This window comes from Fundulus heteroclitus, unplaced genomic scaffold (genome assembly GCF_011125445.2).
Source record: "Fundulus heteroclitus isolate FHET01 unplaced genomic scaffold, MU-UCD_Fhet_4.1 scaffold_123, whole genome shotgun sequence".
NCBI classification, from domain to species: domain Eukaryota; kingdom Metazoa; phylum Chordata; class Actinopteri; order Cyprinodontiformes; family Fundulidae; genus Fundulus; species Fundulus heteroclitus.
The window spans coordinates 604,516-621,847 of record NW_023396535.1 but is presented as its reverse complement, the minus strand read 5'-3'; the positions used below and the strand labels follow the sequence as shown (position 1 = coordinate 621,847).

General features: G+C 41.1%; 2 protein-coding genes and 1 long non-coding RNA gene across 4 annotated transcripts; 2 read left to right on the top strand and 1 right to left on the bottom strand.

The window, feature by feature from the left end:
• The first annotated feature begins 1,562 nt into the window (after window positions 1-1,562).
• Window positions 1,563-4,146, top strand: LOC118558351. 2 transcript variants are annotated; one of them, XM_036128866.1, is made up of 8 exons: window positions 1,563-1,672; window positions 1,886-2,689; window positions 2,772-2,815; window positions 3,021-3,090; window positions 3,164-3,278; window positions 3,412-3,584; window positions 3,793-3,874; window positions 3,963-4,146. In XM_036128866.1, exons 1-8 carry the CDS (start codon window positions 1,618-1,620, stop codon window positions 4,081-4,083), a joined length of 1,464 nt encoding a protein of 487 aa, XP_035984759.1. In that variant the 5' UTR covers window positions 1,563-1,617; the 3' UTR covers window positions 4,084-4,146. The 2 variants fall into 2 exon arrangements, with proteins under 2 accessions (XP_035984759.1, XP_035984760.1); XM_036128867.1 differs by having other exon boundaries at window positions 1,573-1,672; window positions 1,889-2,689.
• A 2,838-nt stretch (window positions 4,147-6,984) lies between these two features.
• Window positions 6,985-9,050, top strand: LOC118558350. The gene is made up of 3 exons (XR_004928326.1): window positions 6,985-7,461; window positions 7,746-7,817; window positions 8,241-9,050. It is a non-coding gene; the product is annotated as an uncharacterized LOC118558350 (long non-coding RNA).
• A 4,104-nt stretch (window positions 9,051-13,154) lies between these two features.
• LOC118558343 lies at window positions 13,155-14,727 on the bottom strand. Its single transcript, XM_036128858.1, has 2 exons — window positions 14,713-14,727; window positions 13,155-14,465 (listed from the first exon to the last, which is right to left on the bottom strand). Exon 2 carries the CDS (start codon window positions 14,076-14,078, stop codon window positions 13,155-13,157), a length of 924 nt encoding a protein of 307 aa, XP_035984751.1. The 5' UTR covers window positions 14,079-14,465; window positions 14,713-14,727.
• Window positions 14,728-17,332: the final 2,605 nt, after the last annotated feature.

The window sequence follows — 17,332 nt, the reverse complement described above, 5'->3', positions numbered from 1 at the left end:
CAAACCAAACAGGACCCTCAGACAGAGGCTGGTGCATCCCAAGGACAAAACCCCCAAACCTAAGATGAGCGGAGTGGTGTATGCAGTTCAGTCAGTGAGGAATGTTCTGATCTTTATATTGGAGAAACCAAACAACCTCTCCATAGACACATGGCTCAACACAGGAGAGCTACCTCCTCAGGACAAGACTCTGCTGTCCACCTACACCTTAAGGACAAAGGACACTCTTTTGAGGACCAAAATGTTCAAATTTTGGACAAAGAAGACAGATGGTTTGAAAGGGGTCTGAAGGAAGCCATCTACTTTAAGAGAGAAAAAACAACTTTGAACAGAGGAGGAGGCCTTAGGTTTCAACTCTCAAAAACTTACAACACAGCTATAGGATTAATTCCGGCCAACCATCACCTTAACTCTCACCCTCATATGGGTGATCAAAACATTGTTTCTTTAAGCCAAGCCAATAACGACCCTGACGACTCCTCGTTACAGAGGAGTGGACCAGTTTCGGTCCAATCTGCTGTCTTAATGGCTTCAACGACCGCCCATTACTAAGGGGTGGACCTGTTTCTGTTGAATTTGAATGTTATCTAACCCATTACAAGGCCTTTGTTTGGGCAGTAGTATAAAGCTTGTTACTCCACATTATTCCAGACTTTTTGAATTGAGAAAGCTTCCTGGAGAGGAAGCGAAACGTCTTCAACTACGGAAAACAAGTCCAGTTGCTTTGTTTTTTACCTTTTTTTGGAATGGGTGTACATAGTTATTGACAATCTTCTCTTTAGAAGTAAAACTCTGTAACTGAGAAAGGACTTTCTACTTACTGTGGCTGTATATAGATTTATTTTGTTACAAAATGACAAAATTCCTTTAACCAAATGAATGCACCGCAGAAGAATGACTTCTGGAAACTGAATATGTTCTAAACTGTTCGGACTTCTCCGTAGAAAGCATGTTAGAAATCAGAGGGTAACTTTGAAGTCGGTTGACATTAAAATTGAATGAAAGGAAATTTATAAAAAGCTCAGATTTAGTCAATTTATCACATGGTTTGTCTTTGCCATTGCCTGTAGCTCCTGAACGCAGCATGACTGAGAGTAGAACAGTTGTGGATTGTGGAATGGAACAACATTGCTTTATTTAATTTTAACCATTTAAAAATGATAATGCTACAATTATATCTGCATATTATTGTCTCATGTTGTGTTTTTATGTCTGATAATGATTAGTCTAAACATCCGTTAAAGAATCCCTAAATCATTTCATCTGAACTATAAGCCGTATTTGCCTTTTCAAAGTGAGAAAAGAAACAAATAAACAATGTAGGACACAAAGCTGTTCTTGTGCATAAAAACCCAAATATATGTGGTGAAATATGCAGAATCAAAAAGGAGAAAAATTATCTAGAAGATCACTGCACATCTCGTAAATACTACCCATCACTTTGCCTCAAAGTAGAAATAACACAGCGCCCCTGACGTTTGGTTTAGGAATGATAATCAGTGGAAGTGATCCCAGCTGAGCTGATCCCAGGTGAGTTGATTGAGGCAAACTAGGTTTTCATATTTAAGTCAGAGCAGCAGAGGCAGCAGGAGCACAGGTTGTCTTCTCTGTCACAAAATGAAGCAGATTCCTTGGTTGATAGTGCTGGTGGGGCTCGGCTGCTGGTCAACAGGTATATACTTTAAAGCTTTATTATGCTAATAAAGTCAACTTCTGTTTTTCTAGTGAGTGCATTGTTTCTTTATGGAAATGTGACTCACCCTGCCTCAAGTCAAACAGATTGTAGCTTTAGAGTTTTAACATTACTGCTGTTCAACTTTTTGTAATGTTTCTTGATGTGTAATTTTGGAAGATTTGACTTGACATGTGCAACTTTTTGTTGTAGCAGCTTCAGCTCTCCTCCCTCCACACAACGTGAGCGGCGAGGCCTGGGACCACGTGCCGTCGCACAACGTGAGCGGCGAGGCCTGGGACCACGTGCCGTCTCACAACGTGAGCGGCGAGGCCTGGGACCACGTGCCGTCTCACAACGTGAGCGGCGAGGCCTGGGACCACGTGCCGTCTCACAACGTGAGCGGCGAGGCCTGGGACCACGTGCCGTCTCACAACGTGAGCGGCGAGGCCTGGGACCACGTGCCGTCTCACAACGTGAGCGGCGAGGCCTGGGACCACGTGCCGTCTCACAACGTGAGCGGCGAGGCCTGGGACCACGTGCCGTCGCACAACGTGAGCGGCGAGGCCTGGGACCACGTGCCGTCGCACAACGTGAGCGGCGAGGCCTGGGACCACGTGCCGTCGCACAACGTGAGCGGCGAGGCCTGGGACCACGTGCCGTCGCACAACGTGAGCGGCGAGGCCTGGGACCACGTGCCGTCGCACAACGTGAGCGGCGAGGCCTGGGACCACGTGCCGTCGCACAACGTGAGCGGCGAGGCCTGGGACCACGTGCCGTCGCACAACGTGAGCGGCGAGGCCTGGGACCACGTGCCGTCGCACAACGTGAGCGGCGAGGCCTGGGACCACGTGCCGTCGCACAACGTGAGCGGCGAGGCCTGGGACCACGTGCCGTCGCACAACGTGAGCGGCGAGGCCTGGGACCACGTGCCGTCGCACAACGTGAGCGGCGAGGCCTGGGACCACGTGCCGTCGCACAACGTGAGCGGCAATGCAAGCGCAGAGACTTTGGAAGGTAAAACATAGAACAGTTTAAACGCAGGAAGTTTTGTCATTAAGGTGAAAAAATTGACTTCCATCTCCTCCTTGTGATTTAGATGAGGAGGAGAACCTGATTGAGGAAGGAGACATCATTGCGAGGGTGAGTTGAACTTTTTGTGACCCCTGGGTTGACACTTCAAAACCTCTTAAGGTATAGCAGAATTACAATTTCCCCTGGGGCAGCTGACTTGAATAGCTTATCTTTTACAAATCAGACATTTACAGGTTTAACATTCAGTTTGAGCCATTAGAAACATCCTGCTTGAAAAAGCAGCAATTCCTTTAACTTGTCCTCAAACTTTTAGGAAGACCGGAATGCTGTTAACGTGGTGTGGTCCAATGCGATTGTCCCTTATGAAATCAATCCAAATGTTGGTAGGTTGCTGTAGCTTAAGCTAAACTGCATATTTAAAGTCAAAGCCAACTTAAGATGATTTTGTTCTAACAGGTTCTCGAGTGGCTGAAATCCAGGAAGCCTTCAGGATGATCTCGGCACCTACTTGTATTCGCTTTGTTGAACACACAAATGAGCTGAACTACATCAGTATTAGAGATGGCAAAGGGTGAGGTGTCTGGTGGATTAAATGGCCCTATTAATCAGTACTTGTGTCGGACATTCAGTAACTGCAGTCTAAATTCAGATAAAGATGCCACTGGATTTTCAGGTCTAAAATGTCCTTGCTTTCTTGACTCCAGCTGTGCATCCCCTGTGGGCGTGAGTGGGGGAAGCCAGTCGATCTACTTTGCACAGTCCTGCTCTGTGGGGAACCTGGTGCATGAGCTCATCCACGCCTTGGGGCTGTATCATGAGCACACGCGTGACGACAGAGACCAATACATCACGATCAACTGGCCAAGTGTTGTTCCAGGTAAATGCCTATCTACTGACTGAAGTTTCAATCAATTTCATTGCTCAAACTTCTCCAGAGGGTTATTCTGAAGATGTAAAGTGATTCACAAAGATTTTTTTTTTTCTACTGTTCAAAATCCACAAGACTTCTTTAAATCTAGAATTCACTTTGTGCACCTTAATCAAAACGCTTGGAGTCATTTATTTTTTTCTTTCCCCCCATGAAGACAAGAAAGGAAACTTCAAGGTAAAACGTGGGAACACACTAAACCAGCCCTATGACTATGAATCCATCATGCACTATGGACCGTAAGTAACTCCTTCTGGTTAACTGATATGAAATGTGTGCTACCCGTTCTGCTTGGCCTTAAAGCTTCCCCTTGGTTTGTGTGTACAGGGCTTACTTCAGTGTTGATGGAAGTCCAACTATTGTGACCAATACCCCCAAGGACATTGGACAGAGGACCCATCTGAGCAGTCTGGACATAAAGAAACTAAAAGCCCTCTACCACTGCTGAACTTCTCAATGATCCAGCTGTAAACAGACTAAAAACTGGATTTGACTTTTTGGAAGGGGGGGGGGGGGGGGGGAAAGGTGGTTGTGTTGCATGTGAAACTTAATAAATGTCTTCAAACTAGACCTTTTGAGTGAGTCTTCATTTGAGCAGATGTCTGAGAGCCATCTCTGCAGAAAAGGTAAAAGCCTTATTGAACCATGACTGTTTTACAATGGATGCAGTATGGGCTTCAATTTTATTTATATAGTGCAAATTTACATGTATCTTAAAGCGTTTTACAAAGTCGAATCCTCTAGACACTTTTCCATCTAAGGAAACGCAGCATATTGTCTTAACAAGTAGTCTTCACTCATGAAGTGGAAAATCTTCTACATTGTCAATGGCTTTGCAGAAATCCCTCATACCAAGCATGCAAGTGACAATGGAGAGAAACCTCCAGCAGAACCAGGCTCTGTGAATGATCATCTGCCCCAACCGACTGGGGGTTAAAGCTGACGTGCTCACACTGATCCAGGAATCCTTTATGTTGGCGGGTAACAGTGGCTGATCTGCCCCCTGGATGGTGTCATAACTAACCGAGCGCCAGACCAGATGTGCCTACTATAAACAAAAAATGAAATGACAAGCAATGCAAGTAGAACTCAACAGAGGGAGGGGCTAGACCATGATGGCCTATAGCAGCATAACTATAAATAGCTCAGGGTAACCTACCACTCTAACTGTAAGCTTTGTCAAAAGTAGATGGGGTCTCTGCCTCACAGACCAAAAGTGGGAGTTGGGATCCACAGGAGAGCCTGAAGGATCTGCCTCCCATTCTTTTATAGAATCTGGGAACCACCAGGCCAAGCTGAGAGGAAAGGGCTGAAGTCGCCCGCTGCAGCCGGCACATGACCCATTTTCCTATGCTGTGATCCCCTTTCATAGAACGGAGACCCGCCTAAGACCCGGAACCGTTTCCCCACAGCTACGTTTCAAGCTAGCCGCTGTGGCTTCTGAGAACCAGCTTTCCCTTGGAGTAATTCAACTGCTTCCAACTGGATGCCCAAAGTGAACCAAACTGACAGTTAATTCAGATAAACAACATTCTATAGTGATCATTTTACTTGTCAAATTCTTGAACTTGAAAAGTTCTCATTCATTTATTCTTTGTGTGCAGTTTGCTGTTAAAAGAACACCAGTGCTCGAATCACTCCTTTAGATATTGTTGCACATCAGCCCAAGGGCTGGTATTAGGACAATAGAGATAATAGGGGTATACCTCATGTCACTTTTTAATCCGATTTTGATGGATTAAAAGTGGGCGGGGCGATTAAAAAGGGGCGGGGCTTATTTTTTAATTGACCTTTTAGGTGATCACATGATTGTCACGTGACCCTGCTCGTGACCCTCATGTGACACCCTATCATTGACCCCTACCGTGACCTCCATATGACCCCACCACGTGACCCCTCATGTGACACCCTATCATTAATCATTACTAAATTAATTATTCTTTTATTTATTGTATTATTATTTTCATTTATATTCATATCATTAATAATATTATTACTACTATCATTGATATTATTGTAATTATTTAATTCTGTTACGCATACCCGACCTTATTTAGTAGTATTATTGTAATCATTTAAAGTTATTTATAATTATTTAACTCCGGTACACATACCCAATCTTTTTATTAGTATTATTATGATTATTTTGAATTATTTAATTCCGTTACGCTCACCCAATCTTTAAGGTGGGAGGAAATCAGTCTTTGTTTCAGCCGTAAAAGCAGTCAGACTCTGAATACTTAAAGTTTCAAAATAAAGATTAAAAATAAAACTATATAAATCGTTTAGACGTATAAGCTTCCCCATCCGGAATCTGTAAATAAAAAGCTCAGGGTTCTCGCTCAGCCCAGAATCCTGCGATGCAACCCCTCAGCTCTCCCTGTAAACAGCAAGCGTTACTGATCGCTTACCAGTTGCAGCTTACAACATAATAAGTCCATACACTCTACAGGTCAGTTTGAGTGTCATAAGTTTACTCGGTCAGTAAGCAGTTAAAACAATACTCAACCTGTTCGAAGCGCCGCGCGGGAGGAGACACAAGGGGGGAGATCTCGCTTTCTCTCAATCATCTGACCCCTCAACACAAAAACTGTGTCTTTCTCTACAACCCTCGCGCTGTCATGCTTAGTATTTATAAATAGCGGACACCCTGTCACAAAAAAAAAATCGACAGGATGTTGTATTTCACGCCTTTACGTATCCTAAAAATCCCCATCACGCGGACAAACACAATGCCTGTATTATCAATAATGTATATATAAGGCCCTCTTCCCCTCCCACCTAATCGAAGGCATATACGGTGACTCCTCCGAAAAATGTCAAAAGACATTTATGTGTGAAATGTTTATTTCCCCTTTATTATAACTTTTTTTTGTTACCATCAAGGCTCAGTATAAAATTAAGCGTTGTAAAAATGAAAAATGATTGAACTTTTTGGTGCTTACTGCTGTTTCTTGTTCTTCATTCAATTTTGTACAAATATCCTATTTCTCAATAAACTATACATTAAAAGTGTGGCTCAAGATGTTTGAAGTGGGTTTCTGTTAAAATGTTAAACTTTTAATACTTATAAACTGTATTTGTAAACCCCTTTTCAATTCTGCCTCACAGAGGTTAAAAACAAAACTGAGAGAAAAAGGTTATATGGATGAAAGTAATTTATGAGGAATGGCTGAAAAACGGTTGTGGAGTTTAATGAAGAAACTGCATTAAATATGAAAACTTAACACGAGCTATCATCATGAAAAAGCTAAATGTTTTAACAAGGTCTGCTGTAAATGTCACAATTGAAAATACATAATACAAGATGTTGATTATGTCAAACTTCCATGAAGTTGAACTTATCTGCTGCAGATATCAAGGGCTTCTCATTTTACCTCACTGTTGATTAATATAACACTTCACATACTAAAACATAGTTTTCTTGTTTAACAGAATTCTTTGTTTCTGAATTTTTACAACATTTTTTGAGTAAAATGTTTAACCCTGGCTGAACACAAGTTGGGTCTTATTATCGATATGTCCATAAATTCTAAAAGACGTCAACCAGCTTCTTGGGAGTCGGGGTAGGGAAAAAAAAGCCTACTCTGTGCAACCATCACAAACTGAAAACCTAACTGTTCTGGGACTTAGACTGGAACTGTGTGCTTCGGTCAGAAGAGTCTAAGCTTTAGCCTTTTGGTAACAAGCACTGCAGCAGGGTTTGGGGTCAAACAATGCATTAAAGGGATTTACTTTCATAAAGATAAAGTATCTTGTTGTATATGTTGTTTTAACCATTTTCTTTTTATTCTTTTAGGGTTTTTAAATGGGAACGTTCTATAAGGTGAGGAAACACTGAGCTAGCAATATATTCCTTGTAATGGATAGCTTATGAAAATAAGTGGTTTGCTTGTTCTTTCTGTTGGGTTCCTTGTGTGGTTCCTCAGAAGAACTTGAAGTGAAGCACACCTCCCTCAGTCGGGGGAAAAGTTACAGAAATCATCTTTTTCTTTAGCCCGATGGCAGCTAAAACGTTTTTGCAAAATTAGGGCTGGTTTGCTTTTCTACATTGAAACGTTTTACAAATTTTTTTTTTTTTTTAAATGTGCATTCTGTGTGTTTTAAAAGGGCATTTCTACCACAAAATCCAAGAATGGAACCCTTCCCATGAATACTGCCTCCTCTACAACCCAATTGATGGTAAAATATTTACTGGTGTTTATTGGAGTAATGCTTTTTTTTTTTTAAACAATGATTTTATTCTTCTGTTTTTGCCCCCAAAAAACAGTAAGCGGTCTAACCCAGATAGAAGGCTACAAAGAGATGTGCAATAAGGAAAAGTGTCCCTCTTCAGCACACTGTGATAAAGACATTTATGTGTGAAATGTTTATCTCCCCTTTATTATAACTTTTTTGTTACCATCAAGGCTCAGTATAAAATTAAGCATTGTAAAAATGAAAAATGATTGAACTTTTTGGTGCTTACTGCTGTTTCTTGTTCTTCATTCAATTTAGCACAAATATCCTATTTCTCATCCGTACCCCTCCCCCATTTCCGGTCCCCTCCCCCCACTTCCGGAATCCATACCCCTCCCCCATTTCCGGTCCCCTCCCCCACTCTAGGAATTCGAAACTGACACAGATTCAACAAATAGGATCTTCTCACCAACACGGCAATCAAAGGCGGGGCTTACCGGTCGATGGTTTCTTCCGCGCAACTCCAAGACAGGCTCAAGATAAAACAACTCCGGTTATTTTTCTGCTTGACGCATGGCGTGACAAGATGATAGCAGACCGGATGTCAACGCTGTTCTGCAACTGTTGCGACTGGAGAGATGTTTTGGGTGATCAAGAAAGTGGTAGCTTTTTAGACCCGCCCTCCTCACAACACCCGATACCGCCCCCTTCAACGTTAACCACACCCCTTCTCAGTATAAAAAAAAACAACCGGACAGACCGATCGGAACATCCATGCAACTTCACTGACCATACTTTTAGCATCTGAAACCATGAACAACTACGCGGTTGAAAGAACTACAGCTTCAACATCACCGCAGCATGGCTCTCCGGACAGCGATAAATTCTTTCCGGGACCGTACCACCCTCCTTTCCCCTCGCCAACCCCTGAATCCTCTTCCGAACTCGACAGCGACAGCGAGAGTCTCCTCACATCGCTGCAGAGGCGTATCGACGACTGGGCTAATGCCCCCGGAGGCGTGCATGTACGACCCGAGTACTTTGTTTTACGGGATGAGAATTCCACGCTTCCAACCACACTTCCAGCCAGGCTTCCAGCCATGCCGTCTCTGTCAGAGACCCAGGAGGAAGATTCACAAGTGCTGAATCTTCCACCCTCCCCGGACTGTTCTCAGTCTGAGTACTCACAGCTCCAGGACTCAGAACTTCCCTCCGGCCAAAGAGAACCAGACTTCCCGGACCCTTCTCAACCCGAGGATACGCAGCTTCCATCCAGCCAAGCAGAGACTCTCACCGGAGCGGATGAATACGACGGGTGGGTTCGCTTCGGCTTCATCAAAGCTGTGAAAAACTGTGGTGCATCATCTTCTGTACAATGCCATTGAAAAGTACATGCATGATAAGTGGAACGGATGTAGCACGGGCCGTCCTAGTTTGAGTGACCCTGAACGTTGGGAGCATCTTGAGGATGGGTTCTTTGAAAGCAATTACTATCGTGTAATGCCTGTGCTTTGTAACGCACGTTTCATCGATGCCGTTCAACAGTTTCTAGCCGCTCGCAACATCCATCAAGACAACGGCACAGTCAGCGCAGTTGCACAAGCTTACTTGTACGAATTGACGCTGGTCAAGCAGGTGTATGATCCTATCAATAAGGTGTTTGACCAGGTGATTCAAGAAAGCTCTGAATTCAGAGATCAGCTTCTAGCCGCCTCGCAGTACTGGAGGGGATGCTGAAAACCAGTGCATGCATGTTTTCTCATATCTTTCTTTAATATATATTATATGAGTCTTTTCTACAATTAGCTTGTGATATATGAAATAAGTGTTTTTTACAATGAGTTTGTGATATATTAAAGTAGTGTTTTCTACAATTAGCTTGTGATATATATGAAATGAGTGTTTTTTTGTTGTTGTTTACAATGAGTTTGTGATATAATAAATGCATATTAATAATAAAAAATATATAAAACCCAACTACATTCTTTCTACACTTTTCTTTCAACTAGAAAAAAAAACTAAACATCTAAAATGGTACCACTACCATTCTTGTTTGTAACAGTGTTTTGAAACTCCAAATGGGCTAGCTAGGAGCACCGTGTATTTGTTATATGTTAAGCAGCAAACTTGCAGGCTATACTCTGTCTTTCTGAGTTACCACCCTTAGATTGGTGGTGTCTAAACTTTTTCACCCCACCAGTCAAACCGGTCAAGTGGAAATTACTCAAAATTGTATTTGCAGGTAAAACTGTTTCAATTTTACGCACTGTACAAGAAAACCGAGTTGTATGTAATCTGTGTCCATCTACCTCTAGTTTTGAGTTTCGAGCTAAATTTGTGCCATTCTTGAATTGAGGTTGAAGAGAAATTCTTTTTAAATGGCCCCTGGAAATAGTTTAGGCACCCCTGCCTTGGGCCGTTGCCTACTAGGCAATCCCGTGGAGGCGTTGTGGACAACTAAGATAACATCCGCAGGTATTATAATCACAACACATGTCCTCAGCCGCGCTTCTCCCCTTGCGCCTGTTCTCCGTCTCACTCAGCGGAGTTACAAAAGAGAAGCCGGCATGCACCTATGTAAAACCCAGTAAAATACATTAATAACAGCTTTTATCTGCAGCCCATTTTTCCATTGTCTGCCTAGAGAGCTTATCTCTAAAAATTCAAAAAATCCCCGAGCCTATCGTTCCACTTCCCGCGTTACTCTACAAAGAGCAGAATAACTTAAGGGAATATTGTTTTGCACAACATGATATCTAGTGAAAACTTCAGTTTTAAAAGAAGAAATAACTTAATATAAGCAGGTCTGGAAATCAGTTAAGAGCCTGGTGCAAAGTCTTAAAAGCAGCATCTCTACAAGTATGACAGCTATCCCGTCCCACAAGCACATAAGGGTATCAGATATTAATTGAAGCACAACTTCTCTTTTACCAGAGATATTAAAAGTGGGGTGGAGAACATGACAGGACATCTGTGTTTTTAATGTTGATTTCAGAAGTCTTCCTGTTGCAAAACATTACCGTTGTTAATTATGAATATAGGCTAAATATATTTTCCTTTCATTACTTGAAGTCTGAAAACATTACATATCTTTTTTTTCTAATACTGACTACTTGTCATTTTATGCAAATATGATAATTTGGTTAGTAGTTTATAAGATAAAACCAATCAAGCAAATACTTCTAAGTAGTGTATAAACATGTTGAAGAAGTTTTGCAACGGTATATTTGTTTTCTAAAATGAAAATTGGTAGAAACTGTCATGGTTTAGGTTTTTTGGTCCGGCTTTTTTCCTGTTTTTATTTTTTTAGTTCCTCCCCTCACTCAGCTCCCCATAAACTTCCTGTTAAACATCTAATAATATTCAATACTTTCTTAGTATTGAATAGTTTCCACGTAAGCAAACTGTCAAACCCCAAGAATTTAAAAACGTTTACCCTTTCTAATCTTTGTTTACACAATTTTAGACAAATATCTTCTTTGACTTTCTTTCTCGTGAAAAACATTGAGATTTCTCAACAGATAACTTAAATCCCCATTTCAAAGACCAATCTTCCACTACAATCAATAGCATCCTGAACTTTCTTTACAACATATTCCTTCCTCTTTGCCCCGTCATCTGCAAAAAGTAATTTTCCTATGTCAGGTTTATCATAATAGAAAATAGTACTGGACTAACTCCCCTGAGGGGTGCCGTTTTCAACTAAAAATGAATCAGAAATATAATTACCCGCACGAATCTGGAGGCTGAGCTGAGTGAGGGGAGGAACTAAAAAAATAAAAACAGGAAAAAAGCCGGACCAAAAAACCTAAACCATGACAGTTTCTACCAATTTTCATTTTAGAAAACAAATATACCGTTGCAAAACTTCTTCAACATGTTTATACACTACTTAGAAGTATTTGCTTGATTGGTTTTATCTTATAAACTACTAACCAAATTATCATATTTGCATAAAATGACAAGTAGTCAGTATTAGAAAAAAAAGATATGTAATGTTTTCAGACTTCAAGTAATGAAAGGAAAATATATTTAGCCTATATTCATAATTAACAACGGTAATGTTTTGCAACAGGAAGACTTCTGAAATCAACATTAAAAACACAGATGTCCTGTCATGTTCTCCACCCCACTTTTAATATCTCTGGTAAAAGAGAAGTTGTGCTTCAATTAATATCTGATACCCTTATGTGCTTGTGGGACGGGATAGCTGTCATACTTGTAGAGATGCTGCTTTTAAGACTTTGCACCAGGCTCTTAACTGATTTCCAGACCTGCTTATATTAAGTTATTTCTTCTTTTAAAACTGAAGTTTTCACTAGATATCATGTTGTGCAAAACAATATTCCCTTAAGTTATTCTGCTCTTTGTAGAGTAACGCGGGAAGTGGAACGATAGGCTCGGGGATTTTTTGAATTTTTAGAGATAAGCTCTCTAGGCAGACAATGGAAAAATGGGCTGCAGATAAAAGCTGTTATTAATGTATTTTACTGGGTTTTACATAGGTGCATGCCGGCTTCTCTTTTGTAACTCCGCTGAGTGAGACGGAGAACAGGCGCAAGGGGAGAAGCGCGGCTGAGGACATGTGTTGTGATTATAATACCTGCGGATGTTATCTTAGTTGTCCACAACGCCTCCACGGGATTGCCTAGTAGGCAACGGCCCAAGGCAGGGGTGCCTAAACTATTTCCAGGGGCCATTTAAAAAGAATTTCTCTTCAACCTCAATTCAAGAATGGCACAAATTTAGCTCGAAACTCAAAACTAGAGGTAGATGGACACAGATTACATACAACTCGGTTTTCTTGTACAGTGCGTAAAATTGAAACAGTTTTACCTGCAAATACAATTTTGAGTAATTTCCACTTGACCGGTTTGACTGGTGGGGTGAAAAAGTTTAGACACCACCAATCTAAGGGTGGTAACTCAGAAAGACAGAGTATAGCCTGCAAGTTTGCTGCTTAACATATAACAAATACACGGTGCTCCTAGCTAGCCCATTTGGAGTTTCAAAACACTGTTACAAACAAGAATGGTAGTGGTACCATTTTAGATGTTTAGTTTTTTTTTCTAGTTGAAAGAAAAGTGTAGAAAGAATGTAGTTGGGTTTTATATATTTTTTATTATTAATATGCATTTATTATATCACAAACTCATTGTAAACAACAACAAAAAAACACTCATTTCATATATATCACAAGCTAATTGTAGAAACACTACTTTAATATATCACAAACTCATTGTAAAAAACACTTATTTCATATATCACAAGCTAATTGTAGAAAAGACTCATATAATATATATTAAAGAAAGATATGAGAAAACATGCATGCACTGGTTTTCAGCATCCCCTCCAGTACTGCGAGGCGGCTAGAAGCTGATCTCTGAATTCAGAGCTTTCTTGAATCACCTGGTCAAACACCTTATTGATAGGATCATACACCTGCTTGACCAGCGTCAATTCGTACAAGTAAGCTTGTGCAACTGCGCTGACTGTGCCGTTGTCTTGATGGATGTTGCGAGCGGCTAGAAACTGTTGAACGGCATCGATGAAACGTGCGTTACAAAGCACAGGCATTACACGATAGTAATTGCTTTCAAAGAACCCATCCTCAAGATGCTCCCAACGTTCAGGGTCACTCAAACTAGGACGGCCCGTGCTACATCCGTTCCACTTATCATGCATGTACTTTTCAATGGCATTGTACAGAAGATGATGCACCACAGTTTTCACAGCTTTGATGAAGCCGAAGCGAACCCACCCGTCGTATTCATCCGCTCCGGTGAGAGTCTCTGCTTGGCTGGATGGAAGCTGCGTATCCTCGGGTTGAGAAGGGTCCGGGAAGTCTGGTTCTCTTTGGCCGGAGGGAAGTTCTGAGTCCTGGAGCTGTGAGTACTCAGACTGAGAACAGTCCGGGGAGGGTGGAAGATTCAGCACTTGTGAATCTTCCTCCTGGGTCTCTGACAGAGACGGCATGGCTGGAAGCCTGGCTGGAAGTGTGGTTGGAAGCGTGGAATTCTCATCCCGTAAAACAAAGTACTCGGGTCGTACATGCACGCCTCCGGGGGCATTAGCCCAGTCGTCGATACGCCTCTGCAGCGATGTGAGGAGACTCTCGCTGTCGCTGTCGAGTTCGGAAGAGGATTCAGGGGTTGGCGAGGGGAAAGGAGGGTGGTACGGTCCCGGAAAGAATTTATCGCTGTCCGGGGAGCCATGCTGCGATGATGTTGAAGCTGTAGTTCTTTCAACCGCGTAGTTGTTCATGGTTTCAGATGCTAAAAGTCTGGTCAGTGAAGTTGCATGGATGTTCCGATCGGTCTGTCCGGTTGTTGTTTTTTTATACTGAGAAGGGGTGTGGTTAACGTTGAAGGGGGCGGTATCGGGTGTTGTGAGGAGGGCGGGTCTAAAAAGCTACCACTTTCTTGATCACCCAAAACATCTCTCCAGTCGCAACAGTTGCAGAACAGCGTTGACATCCGGTCTGCTATCATCTTGTCACGCCATGCGTCAAGCAGAAAAATAACCGGAGTTGTTTTATCTTGAGCCTGTCTTGGAGTTGCGCGGAAGAAACCATCGACCGGTAAGCCCCGCCTTTGATTGCCGTGTTGGTGAGAAGATCCTATTTGTTGAATCTGTGTCAGTTTCGAATTCCTAGAGTGGGGGAGGGGACCGGAAATGGGGGAGGGGTATGGATTCCGGAAGTGGGGGGGGGGGACCGGAAATGGGGGGAGGGGTACGGATGAGAAATAGGATATTTGTGCTAAATTGAATGAAGAACAAGAAACAGCAGTAAGCACCAAAAAGTTCAATCATTTTTCATTTTTACAATGCTTAATTTTATACTGAGCCTTGATGGTAACAAAAAAGTTATAATAAAGGGGAGATAAACATTTCACACATAAATGTCTTTATCACAGTGTGCTGAAGAGGGACACTTTTCCTTATTGCACATCTCTTTGTAGCCTTCTATCTGGGTTAGACCGCTTACTGTTTTTTGGGGGCAAAAACAGAAGAATAAAATCATTGTTTAAAAAAAAAAAAGCATTACTCCAATAAACACCAGTAAATATTTTACCATCAATTGGGTTGTAGAGGAGGCAGTATTCATGGGAAGGGTTCCATTCTTGGATTTTGTGGTAGAAATGCCCTTTTAAAACACACAGAATGCACATTTAAAAAAAAAAAAAAATTTGTAAAACGTTTCAATGTAGAAAAGCAAACCAGCCCTAATTTTGCAAAAAACGTTTTAGCTGCCATCGGGCTAAAGAAAAAGATGATTTCTGTAACTTTTCCCCCGACTGAGGGAGGTGTGCTTCACTTCAAGTTCTTCTGAGGAACCACACAAGGAACCCAACAGAAAGAACACGCAAACCACTTATTTTCATAAGCTATCCATTACAAGGAATATATTGCTAGCTCAGTGTTTCCTCACCTTATAGAACGTTCCCATTTAAAAACCCTAAAAGAATAAAAAGAAAATGGTTAAAACAACATATACAACAAGATACTTTATCTTTATGAAAGTAAATCCCTTTAATGCATTGTTTGACCCCAAACCCTGCTGCAGTGCTTGTTACCAAAAGGCTAAAGCTTAGACTCTTCTGACCGAAGCACACAGTTCCAGTCTAAGTCCCAGAACAGTTAGGTTTTCAGTTTGTGATGGTTGCACAGAGTAGGCTTTTTTTTCCCTACCCCGACTCCCAAGCAGCTGGTTGACGTCTTTTAGAATTTATGGACATATCGATAATAAGACCCAACTTGTGTTCAGCCAGGGTTAAACATTTTACTCAAAAAATGTTGTAAAAATTCAGAAACAAAGAATTCTGTTAAACAAGAAAACTATGTTTTAGTATGTGAAGTGTTATATTAATCAACAGTGAGGTAAAATGAGAAGCCCTTGATATCTGCAGCAGATAAGTTCAACTTCATGGAAGTTTGACATAATCAACATCTTGTATTATGTATTTTCAATTGTGACATTTACAGCAGACCTTGTTAAAACATTTAGCTTTTTCATGATGATAGCTCGTGTTAAGTTTTCATATTTAATGCAGTTTCTTCATTAAACTCCACAACCGTTTTTCAGCCATTCCTCATAAATTACTTTCATCCATATAACCTTTTTCTCTCAGTTTTGTTTTTAACCTCTGTGAGGCAGAATTGAAAAGGGGTTTACAAATACAGTTTATAAGTATTAAAAGTTTAACATTTTAACAGAAACCCACTTCAAACATCTTGAGCCACACTTTTAATGTATAGTTTATTGAGAAATAGGATATTTGTACAAAATTGAATGAAGAACAAGAAACAGCAGTAAGCACCAAAAAGTTCAATCATTTTTCATTTTTACAACGCTTAATTTTATACTGAGCCTTGATGGTAACAAAAAAAAGTTATAATAAAGGGGAAATAAACATTTCACACATAAATGTCTTTTGACATTTTTCGGAGGAGTCACCGTATATGCCTTCGATTAGGTGGGAGGGGAAGAGGGCCTTATATATACATTATTGATAATACAGGCATTGTGTTTGTCCGCGTGATGGGGATTTTTAGGATACGTAAAGGCGTGAAATACAACATCCTGTCGATTTTTTTTTTGTGACAGGGTGTCCGCTATTTATAAATACTAAGCATGACAGCGCGAGGGTTGTAGAGAAAGACACAGTTTTTGTGTTGAGGGGTCAGATGATTGAGAGAAAGCGAGATCTCCCCCCTTGTGTCTCCTCCCGCGCGGCGCTTCGAACAGGTTGAGTATTGTTTTAACTGCTTACTGACCGAGTAAACTTATGACACTCAAACTGACCTGTAGAGTGTATGGACTTATTATGTTGTAAGCTGCAACTGGTAAGCGATCAGTAACGCTTGCTGTTTACAGGGAGAGCTGAGGGGTTGCATCGCAGGATTCTGGGCTGAGCGAGAACCCTGAGCTTTTTATTTACAGATTCCGGATGGGGAAGCTTATACGTCTAAACGATTTATATAGTTTTATTTTTAATCTTTATTTTGAAACTTTAAGTATTCAGAGTCTGACTGCTTTTACGGCTGAAACAAAGACTGATTTCCTCCCACCTTAAAGATTGGGTGAGCGTAACGGAATTAAATAATTCAAAATAATCATAATAATACTAATAAAAAGATTGGGTATGTGTACCGGAGTTAAATAATTATAAATAACTTTAAATGATTACAATAATACTACTAAATAAGGTCGGGTATGCGTAACAGAATTAAATAATTACAATAATATCAATGATAGTAGTAATAATATTATTAATGATATGAATATAAATGAAAATAATAATACAATAAATAAAAGAATAATTAATTTAGTAATGATTAATGATAGGGTGTCACATGAGGGGTCACGTGGTGGGGTCATATGGAGGTCACGGTAGGGGTCAATGATAGGGTGTCACATGAGGGTCACGAGCAGGGTCACGTGACAATCATGTGATCACCTAAAAGGTCAATTAAAAAATAAGCCCCGCCCCTTTTTAATCGCCCCGCCCACTTTT

Coding starts and splice junctions, on each gene's coding strand:
- LOC118558351 (XM_036128866.1), top strand. CDS start 1,618: ATGAAGCAGATTCCTTGGTTGATAGTGCTGGTGGGGCTCGGCTGCTGG. Junction 3,279..3,411: donor AGTATTAGAGATGGCAAAGG/GTGAGGTGTCTG, acceptor TCTTGACTCCAG/CTGTGCATCCCCTGTGGGCG. Junction 3,875..3,962: donor TCCATCATGCACTATGGACC/GTAAGTAACTCC, acceptor TTGTGTGTACAG/GGCTTACTTCAGTGTTGATG.
- LOC118558343 (XM_036128858.1), bottom strand. CDS start 14,078: ATGAACAACTACGCGGTTGAAAGAACTACAGCTTCAACATCATCGCAG.